Genomic DNA, 11016 nt, shown 5'->3' on the forward strand with positions numbered 1-11016 from the left:
AGACCAGAGACAGTGCTGAACTTGACACTATCATTTCTAATAGTGACATCTAACAGCAATCATTTTCGTCTGCATAATGCTTTCTCTGTCACAAAAGGCCTATAAACAATGATGTGCAAGAATATGATTAACAATGAGTTCTCCCAAAAAAGTGGAATGCATATGTCTGTGGACATAATTTATTATAAATTTTACTGATATAAAGTATGCGTAGCTGAGCACACAATTTACATATAATTTTTATTGTAAATTTCATAGGGTCAATTGATTCCCACAGAATGTCTTAAGTGCAGACAACAAGAAAACAATAAGTCAAACCCTGATTTGCAGTGTTTGCCAGTTTCCGTGGTGTAACTATTCCCAGCATGGCCAGTTTCAAGCTACCAATGGGATGTCACTGACCATGGATTGAAATGAGATGAGTAGTGGCACACAACTGCATAATGTTTTCACCACACAGATTAAAAAGATAGAACATAGATGATAGTAAAGGGTATAGATAATGGTAAAATGTAGTAGAATAATTAGGAAGTAAGAACTTTGAGTGTCTTAACTTTATTTTTAATAGAATTTATTTAATTTTAGGTTTACATGACAATTTTTAGTAATCCCTTTAATAACTGGCACACAAATTCCTATCTCAATGCCATCTAAGCCAGCTGCCACACATCACTGAAAAGTGTCCTCCAAACTCCTTACTAAGGCAGATAGTGCTAATCCAAACCAAGTGACTACAGTCACAGAGTCATTTGCTCATCAAACTAGATTAAAATTTTTAGAGTGTAGGGTAATGCTAAAAAAAAGCCTGCTACAAAATTTCCAACAGACAGTTCATCATCCTTGTATAATATGGGGTCTGAGAAGCCAGCAGTGCCAGCAGAGCCTGACAACATCTTGTTGGCATGCTGGGGTGGGTGGTGCAAGACGAGAAAGGATCACCAATGGTGCTACCCAAAGCAAACAGGAACTTTTGACTCTACCACTCACATGACACTAGGTTCAGAACTGATTTATTCATAGATTTGTTCATTTCACCATCATATATATATATTTTTAAATTTAGTGGTATAACTAGCACATGGTAAACTTGTTCAAAGTCCAGATTCCTGGGACTTACTCCCACAAATTTTGATGCAGTGGATCTTGTGGGGCACCTAGGAGTTTATGTTTTAACAGGCAACCTCCCCTCCCCTTGCCAGATGATTCATTCAGAGAATTATGGCATCCAGCGTTTATTTACCTCACATTCTGTGCGAAGCTCAGAATACACGGACACGAAACAGACAAAACATGTCCTGAAGGAGAACACAGACACCAAGAATTATAATATAACTATGATACTGGTACATACCAGGGGCTTTGGGAATACAGCAAAATCCACCTTGGGAGAGGAGTCATGAGAGAAAATGATGCTTGACCTGAGTCTTGAAGAAGGAGCACAGGCTAATCAGGAAGAGAAGGGGAAGGGAGGAAGGGATGCTCAGGCCAGGGAGAGCACATGCACACAGCCACACAGGCAGAGAGCTTGGTCCAGCAGGATAACAGCACATGCCCTGGGACAGTATCCACATTTATCTGTCACGATCTTTGGCATGTAGAAGGCACATATCTGTTAGACTACATTCAGTCACGAATTCGTGTGAGGAGTGGTGAGAGATTAGGCAAAAGAGTTATGGCCGTTCAGGAAGAACTTTTTAAGATGTTTAGCACAAAGAAGGCACTCAATAAATGTCCACTTCATATTCTTCCTTAGATACTAGTGTTTAAAATTAATTTTATTGCCATTATAGGATTATTGCTATGAAAGGATTGACCTATGGTAGCTAACCTACAAAGCCTAGAAATACAGAATCCTCTCACTGCTTTTAAATGGATAAGCTAATTTCCCAATCAGAGAAAAAGACATAAATCATCAAAATAGTGTGTTAGAAATAGCGCAACAAACCAAGTTCCCAAGGAAAACAGGTGATTACTGTACATTATTTTTCCCATTGGTTTTACCTCATTCCATATTAATCTGTTTTCAGAATAAAATGGGAATGTTAGAAATGTTACTTTATGTTTCTAAGGTGGTATCATTTCAGCTATAGACATTTTAATTGGGTAAGCCAAGTAACTTAAAAATCAATGAATTAACATAATAAAGAAAAATGAATGCAAGAAATGCTAAACAATGGGTTGAAGGGAAGTCAAAAAGTAGGAGCTTGTCTCTACATAATAAAGCTAGCAAAGTGCATTTGTCACCCTAACAATCAAGTTTGTATTCACAACAAAACTTCCACGTCTACTGTCTCTTCTCTAAAGCAAACCACGCCCATCCATCCTGTCTCGTCTCTCCTCGAGCCCCATCTCCTCTCTGTAGTTTATTCCAAGCACTTTGTTCCACCATGATCCCTTCCCTCCGTATGAATGAACCTCATCTTTAGATTTAGTCCTACATTATCACGTGTCATGTAATATTTATCTCCCAACCAGATTTTACATTTTCAGAGAACTTCTCTTCCTTTTCTCACAGAGAATGGCATAACGCTTGACAAATAAAAGACACTCAAACACTTGATGAATGAATAGACTAAATGATTTCCATGAATTATATTTAGCTTCAAGCTTCGATTGCTGATTTGCTAACCTCACCCAAAATAACGATGAAAATGGCATAAAGTTATTAAAAAGTCTGAGACTGGGGGCAGCAAAAGGAGCTTATCAAAAGGGATTCTATTCCTGAGTTGCTTTTTAAGTGTTAGCAAATCATCAGAGGTCTCTGATATGAAAAGGCAAGGGAATTCCTTGCTCTGCTTGCTCATAGTAGGACTCAGGAGCCTACAATGGTGCCCTATTGCTATGCGAAATCCCCATGAACATGCTAGGAAATGTGCTCTTTATGCACATGAAAGAAGAAAGAGAAAGAGGGAACAGGGTATCCCAAGGCTGCCTCTATCCTTGTCTTCTTTAACTGCTTTACTGAAGCTCAAAAGAGCCAGACTATTTACAGAATTCCATAACTGAATCATATATAACACATTTATTCAATAAACATCCTTTCTAATATCATAATAATAGCTAACACTTTTGAACATGTTCTTTTGTGTCAACATTGTATATGACACTTTTCAGACATCCTCTTATTAAAATCTGATAACACTCCATATAAGGTAAATACCATAATTATCCTCATTTTAGAGATGAAGAAGCTTAGATTCAGTAAGAATTTACTCCAAGGTAACAACACGAGTAAGTCACAAAGCTAGAATCTGTCACCAGGTCTCATGTCAAAGGCCAAAGGAGACCACCATCTCTGATCACAAGATTCAATTCTCAACAGTATAAGTACTTGGGTTCTCTTTCAGGAATTTTTTTCTATCTGAACAGTTAAAAATTAAAAATAAGACACCAAATCAATGATATGAAAAAGGGCTGGAACAAGCGACTCTCCAGGGTCCGAGGGAGCAAGCTAAAACAACCTGGCTTAAAGCCAACTGACTTCAGAATTCCCAGCACACCCACAGCAAACAAGCATCCAAAAAAGGGGAGTTAAATGTGGACCCTATTGGCAGAAAGACCAGCCAAGATATAATTTCCCCAGCATCCCTAAAGAGCTTATGGGAAATTCAGATTTAATTTACAGCATTTCTATATTCATTCCACGTACAGGCCACATGCCCTTTAGACTTTGGAGGATGTTGAGCAGAGGATAAGAATTCTAGAAAATGCCGCTATGGTAGGACTTCTGGCTATGCATTATCCATATATATTAATTAACCTTCCTCTAGCATCCAAAGTCAGCTTCAGAGTAAAGAAAAAGGCCTAGAAATTAATTTCTAAAAAGAGTTTTCCATACAGCTCCACCTGTTCAATTGACAGAAAGAAATCTCAGGCAGCACTTAAAGCAGTGACCGCAATAAGGCAAGAGCTTGATGTCAGCTATCATTATCAGCATTATTGTTTTCAGAGTCTGAGGTCAGCCTTAAGAGGAAGCAAGCAATCATGGACTATAGTTTCAGGATAGCTAAAGGATAGGCCCTATTCCCTAATTAAAACCTCTGCTAGGGTTGTGGGTGCTTGAATTTTTACACACACACACACAAAACTCATTTCTTTGGCTTTAGACTTCGTCTTGTGAAAATGCAAAATCAAGTACCACTGGGGTGACAGCATTTTCAAGCTTCAGGGCTTATTTACATGGAAGATTACCCATGTTTATTAGATTTTTTTTCAAGGCAAGTTTTGCTAAGGAAAGGAAGGGGAGGATTTGAGGGCATTAAAAAAATCTTAGGGCGAAAGTGGACAAGTGAGAACAGAGTTTTCTACCGAGAGAGATCAAAGTGTGTGAAGAAGGGAGTAGGCGCTGGAGTCAATATTATAATTCGCAAATTCTCCCTTGCCTTCTATTGCCATTACCAATTTTGTGTTGTCTGCCCATCTCCTTCTCCAAATCTTCTGTGATATAGCAATTATGCTGCTTCATTTACAGGTAAACTGACCCAAAGAACGTCAGGTAAGGGAGTTGTGATAAGCACTCAAATGTGTCTACTTGCAGGCAGAAAGTCGTGACTTCCCAGATTTCAGGTAAGGCACGATTCGTCTGCAAAGAGGGCTGGAGCCGAAATCTCTATCAAGTTTAAGGCAAAAGGCCCGGTAGGGTGGGGGTAGAGCAAGCTGGATGGGTCCAGGAAGTGGGTGTGGAGGAAGCTGCGGAGGTTCGAGCCAACAGTGGCAATAGCAGATTTGCACGCGCCTAGCAGGGGGAGTCCCGGGCCTCCGCGCGCAGCGGTCACAAGCGCTTTTGGCACAGCTTTCCCCTTCGATTCCCGTCATCACCCAACGATACAGCTCAGAAAAAGGGCTTGAAAAGTGACAGGACAGAAAAAGGGCTTGTAAAGTGGGCGGTGGCCGGGGTTTCCGCCGCTGAGTCACACTCCAGGCAACTTTTACAGCATTTCCCAAAACGAAAAGAGGACATCTCAGTCCCGTAGCCCACCTCTCGCTTCTAGTTTCCCCTCTCCGCTCCGTGTCACTCGACCCGGGGGTGACTCCAGACCCACAACTGGGGTGTTCCCCACTCCTCGCACAACTTCTCACCCGCGCAAAGCCTCGGGGTACGCCGAGCGCTTACCAAGCGCTATCAACCCGGCAGATGGGAAGGCAGGAGGAAGGAGGGGAAGGGCTGCGTTCTCACCTGCAGGACACGGACACCTCCACCCGCGTGGCCGGGATGGCCGCGCTCAGCTGGTTCAAGTCCCCGATGCCCGCAGTGCTGGTGTAGCGGCTGTCCATCTTGGGAGGAGGTGCCGTGGACTTGTCTGGCGCCCACATCCACAGCTCGGGCAGACTGAGGGCTCAGAGCCCAGCTCCCGACAGACGGGGATGGGGTGGAGGGTGGAGGCAGAAGAAGGAGGCGGAGGCAGCTCGCGGGAAGGCGGAGGGAGGGGGAGGCGGACCTCCGCGCAGAGCGGCGAGGGAACGGCGAGCCAGTCCCAGCCGCGGCCGAAGCTGCCGGGGAAGTGGCGCACGGGGCTCTGGGCTGCCCTGCCCCCTCTTTGCAGGCGGCAGCCCCAGCGGGGGACGCTCCGTGATCCTCTCCTAGCTCTGGGCGTCCGGCTCTGCGGAGCCACGGCCAGCCTGGCTGGGTAGATGGCACCAGACCTAGACCCCAACCGTCTAGGAGAGCAAACCCTGACCCGCCTGGCGTGCGGTTTGGGTTCTGTCTCCGCCTCTACACGCCCACACCCGCCTCCTGGGCCGCGACATCCCCCTCCTGTCAATCAGGTGCGGACGGGAATGTAAGGCAATTTCTTCGCCTGGGCTGGAAGCTGGAGGTGTGGGCGCCTCTGCCTGTTCTTAACTCCCCCCATCATAAATCCACGCCTCCCCACCGCGCTGGTCCTCACCTCACCCGCGGAGCCCATGGATGTCCCTCCCACTATGCCCTGGGGCAGATGAGCAGAGTCCCCGCTTCTGGACTGACCTCCCTTGGCCACTTGAAGGTTGGGAAAGTGGAACGTGAGGACGATCTCCAACCTTCGGCACGCTATGGTAAAGTGACAGATAAATCTATGGGACAAGGCGGGAGCGGGGTGGACTTTAAGGTGGGGGGGGAACTTTAGGATCTAAGGGAGCCATCGGGTTTCCCTCTTCCCTCAGTTCTCCTAATAGTGGAAATCTTCCTACAGTTGGAGCTCTTCTGCGGCCCCTCCTTTCCAAAAGCTTGGGAGTTCTGCCCTGAAACCTGGAGGTCACAACCATAGAACGCAGCTCCCTCACCCAGAGTCCCACCGGCAAGACCTGAATGAAACAGGACGGACGGAAGCAGAGAGGAGCCAGAGTGAGCGCTGCGTTTGGGAAACTGGATTCCGGGGCAGCCAGACTGGTGCCAGGATGCAGAAGCAGCCAAAGCAGCGGGAGGTACCCGCCGCTCTCCTCGGTTGCGGAGCTCTTTGTGGCCGGCACCTGCCCTCCCGCCTCACCCCTGCGCCTGCGGGTCTCCGAGCGCTCGCCACCAGGGGGCGACCGAGAACAGGACGCGGCGCCCCGCGGAGGAGGAGAGCGGGGAGGGGGGCCAGTGTCCACCTTCATTTAACGCGCCAAGCACAGAGTTTCCAGCTGGCTGGACCAACTCAGGAAGGAGCCCGTTTTTGTGATTGAGGACCTGCCATACGCTGTAACATTTTAATCCACTTGGAGCCACCTGCCTGGAGAGTCTGTAAAGCGGTGGGCGAAAATGTGTGGGCGCAGCTTGAGGCTTCCCCCTGCCAAGTATACTTCCAATTTTTCATTCTTGGTTTCGTTTCCTGTTCTGCCCACCCACCACTTGTCACCCCTTAAGTCCAGAGGTTCTGTTTCTCTTCCTCTTTCCCTATCACAGATTAAACTGTAGTTTATTACTATTTGAAAATGCCCTAGAACTCTAGACATTTCTGTTATGCTGCCCAAAATTAACTTGAGGAAAGAGACCTACGTGAATTTTTTTTAAGGTAACCAGACCTTTATTTTATAGAAGCCTACTGTAGAAATAAAAGTTGAGGACTTTAAAATAGTACTCAACCCATATGACGTTTACTTAGTAATTTTTTCACTTTATTGAGCTATAATTGATATATAATAAACTGCACATATTTAAAGTGTACTATTTGATAAATTTTGGTGCATATATACTCGTGATGACGTCACCACAATCAAAACAATGACCCATTCCATCACTTCAAAAGATGTCTCTTGTAATCAGCCCCACCTTTCACCACTAAAAACATCCGTCCAGGCAACCACTGATCTTCTTCATATCACTATAAATAAAGTTACATTTTCTATAATTATATATATGGAATCATACAACATGTACTATTTTTTGTGTGGCTTCCTTCACTGAGCAAAATTCTTTTGAGATTCATCCACGTTGTTGAGTGCATCTGTAGTTCATTCCATTTTTATTGCTGAGTTGTAGTCCATTGTATAGATGTGCCACAAATCGTTTACTCGTTCGCACATCAGTGGACATTTTAGTTGTTTCCAGATTTGGGCTATTACAAATAAAACTGCTATGAACATTTTTGTACAAATCTTTATGTGCACATATGCTGTCATTATTTTGGCGTAAATATCTAGGAGTGGACTAGCTGTCATAGAATGTGAGTGTTTAACCTTTAAGAAAGTACAAAAACTGTTTTCCAGAATAGTTTGACTATTTTCTGTTCCCACAGCAATGTGAGTTCCAGTTGCTTCACATCTTTGCCAACACTTATTATTGTTAGTCTTTTAAATTTTAGCCAATCTAATCGGTGTATAGAAGTGGGTTAATGACTAATAATGTTGTCATTAGGAGTCTCATTGTGGGTTAATGGCTAATGACGTTGAGCATATTTTCATGTCCTTATTTACTATCTGTTAATCTTCTTTGATGAAGTGACTGTTCAAATCTTTTGCTCATTTTTATTGGGTTGTTAGTTTTATTATTCCTAAATTTTGAGAGCTCTTTATATATTCTGCATGCAAGTCTTTTATCACATACAGTTTACAGAATAATTTCTGCCAGTCTGTGACTTGTATTTTCTTTTTCTTAACTATCTATCAAAGAGCAGAAGTTTCTAATTTTGATGAGTCCGATTATTCAGCTTTGTCTATTATCAATTGCAATGTTGATGTTGAGTCAAAGAAATCTTTGCCTAATCTGATGTCACAAAAATTATCTTCTATGTTTTCTTCTAGAAGTTTTATAGTTTCAGGTTTTACATTTATGTCTATGATTTATTTTGAGGTTTTTTAAAATCTAAGTTCTCTTTGTTGCTCATCGATATCACATTTTTCTAGCATGGTTTGTTTAAAAGACCAGCTTAGGGACCGGGCAATGGCCTAGCAGTTCAGTTCCCACTCTCTGCTCTGATCACTGGTTCAGATCCCAGGTGCGGACCTACGCACTGCTTATCAAGCCGTGCTGTGGCAGGCGCGTCCCACATATAAAGTAAAGGAAGGTGGGCATGGATGTTAGCTCAGGGCCAATCTTCCTCAGCAAAAAGAGGAAGATTGGTGATGGATATTAGCTCTGGGCTAACCTTCCTCAAAAAAAAAAAGACCAGCCTTTTTCCACTGATTTGTCCTTACATTTTTGTTGAAAATCATTCACCATATATATATATGGTGAACATATATATAAATCCATTTTGGGACTCTATCCTTTCCATTGATCTATTCATTTTTCTTTAAGCCAATACCACAGAGTCTTGATTACTATAGCTTTATAATAACTCTTGAAATCAGGTAACGTAACATCTTCAACTTTGATCATTTTAAAAATTCGTTTGTCATTTTCAATTCTTTACATTTCCCTATAAATTTTAGAATCAGTTTGACAGTGTCTACCAAAAGATCTTACTGAAATTGTTTGCGAGTGCATTGATACTATAGACCAGTTAGAGAAGAGCTGACGCCTTGTCAAAATTAGTCTTCTGATCCGTGAACATTATATATCTTTCCATTTACTCAGGTCTTCTTTAATGTCTTTCAGCAATGGACTTAAAGGAAAAAGAGATTTGTAGACACACAACCACACAGGGAAGAAAGCCACATGAAGAAAGAGGCGGAGATTGGAATTATGCTGTCACAAACCAAGGATTGTGGGTAACGACCAGAAACTTGCTGGAGCCTTTAGGAAGAACATAGCCCTGCCAACACCTTGATTCCAAAACCACGAGAGAATAAATTTCTGTTGTTTTAAGCCACTCAGTTTGTGGTAATTTGTTACAGCAACCCTAGGAAAACTAATGAATGATGAAACTAAATTATTTTCAGTTTGCTGATTTTTTTCAAGTTCAGTTTTTGTAAGTTCATCATATTGAAGTAAGCTTTAAATGACAAAACTTTTAAAGTATATTTAAACTCTTTGTTACTATAGTCAGCACAATACATAAAGAACTACAATTTTTAAAAATAATTTTTAATAAACTAGTAAATATGAATCATGACATGTCTATTTCTTCAAACCTTTATTTTGGAGAAGTTTTAATAAAAAGTTGACATTTATTACAGTGTATTTAAATAATATAAATGACTTTAGAATGTGCTGAAAATCAAAGATTAATTTTATTTACTAAAATTTGTAGGCAGCCCTTATTCACCAAGTCAATGATTCAGTAAACATTAGTTGAATGTTTACTGTGTGCTGGGAGCTGTGCTAGATGCTCCCTCTGGCAAGGAGATGCATGACTGGGTAGAGATACTAAATGAATCATTGAGTTCTTTTCATTTCTGAGATCTTATTATTCCACAAGATTAGAGAAGACCTCAGTTTGTAAATGAGATTGGCATTGTCCATTATTTTTCAGAAGCATTTATTTACAAAATAGCCTGGTCAAAAAGAATCAACTAGCCTGAAAGAGCATATCCTTGTAAATTCATTTACCTCATCTGGCAAGTGGTGTATTGGCTCACGCAGAAATCCACAGTAATGGACTGAGCAGCTCTTCAGGCTGCAGCTACATCAGTGGAAAATTGGCTCTGTTGGACCCAACTACTATTCTACCGCAAGATAAGTCACAAATACCAGCATTGCCATACACTCACCTTCAAAATGTCCTTGGGAAATTGAAGAAAATAGATAGCTATGTTATTTTTTATCTTCTGTGGCTAGCTGTATAATCACTTTAGCCACTTGACCTGCTCCATGAAGGCATAGCTTATAAAATAAACTTACATAATGGCAAAGAATGGATCAGCTGTTTAATGATGAGAAAATGACAGCTGAGGGGAGACATTTTGATGAGTGGCAAAGCACTGACTTGCTAACCGTTGGAGATGATTTACCTAACGTGGATCAAATCTGCAGAAAATTCGATCATTTCAGACATTAAAATAGTATTACTAATCCCTTTAGCTTAAAGTTACCTTTGTGAGTAAATAATCAATATCTCACCAATCTTATAAGTATCACCTTTCCAATAGGTAAGCCAGTCAAAAAAATATCACTTTTAAAATATTATAAATAAGAGCAAAATTAAGATACGTCATGACGTATGTCCAGGAACATTAAATCCAATATTTTAATCAAGTAACACCTTTCTAAGGGATCTTGGATGGTTATTTAGGTAAACCTATTTTCAAGCAAATTTTTTTCCTGTGTTTGATAAATAAGTTTCACACTCAAGAGAGCACTTTCGAATACAGGATGCTTTCCCTTTCAGAATGTCATACTTAACATTTAAGCATACAGAAAAGCATATTTCAAATTCTGTTTTGAAGCTCTTGGGTTGGTTTGAATGATATTTGGTTTTCTGTTATGGCAGAGTCATTTGGTTCAACCACTGGCTATTCAGTAAAGAGATGCCATAAACTTGTGGGGGTTGGGGAACGGGTGGATCAGGAAAGTAATTAAACGGAGGTTAGTTACCTTACTATGACTGAATCTCATTTTTTTTTTCTTTTTCTCCACAAATCCCCCCAGTACATAGTTGTATATTTTAGTTGTGGGCCCTTCTAGTTGTAGTACGTGGGACACCACCTCAGCATGGCCTGATGAGCGATGCCAATCCG

The 11016-nt window shown here is 41.7% G+C and overlaps 1 protein-coding gene and 1 long non-coding RNA gene across 3 annotated transcripts in view; one reads left to right on the forward strand and one right to left on the reverse strand.

Moving 5' to 3' along the window:
- CPNE8 (copine 8) overlaps positions 1–6176 on the reverse strand; it is a 209178-nt gene extending 203002 nt beyond the window's left edge. Inside the window, exon 1 of the mRNA XM_008520156.2 lies at positions 5177–6176. Within this exon, the coding sequence (XP_008518378.1) occupies positions 5177–5313 (137 nt within the window). The 5' untranslated portion in view covers positions 5314–6176. The remainder of the gene's footprint in view (positions 1–5176) is intronic.
- Positions 5894–9209, forward strand: LOC139083372 (uncharacterized). 2 transcript variants are annotated; one of them, XR_011540036.1, is made up of 3 exons: positions 5894–6033; positions 6171–6971; positions 8996–9209. It is a non-coding gene; the product is annotated as an uncharacterized lncRNA (long non-coding RNA). The 2 variants fall into 2 exon arrangements; XR_011540035.1 differs by lacking the exon at positions 8996–9209 and having other exon boundaries at positions 6171–7554.
- The last annotated feature ends 1807 nt before the right edge of the window (positions 9210–11016 follow it).

The sequence above is a fragment of the Equus przewalskii genome, chromosome 5 (assembly GCF_037783145.1).
Source record: "Equus przewalskii isolate Varuska chromosome 5, EquPr2, whole genome shotgun sequence".
NCBI classification, from domain to species: domain Eukaryota; kingdom Metazoa; phylum Chordata; class Mammalia; order Perissodactyla; family Equidae; genus Equus; species Equus przewalskii.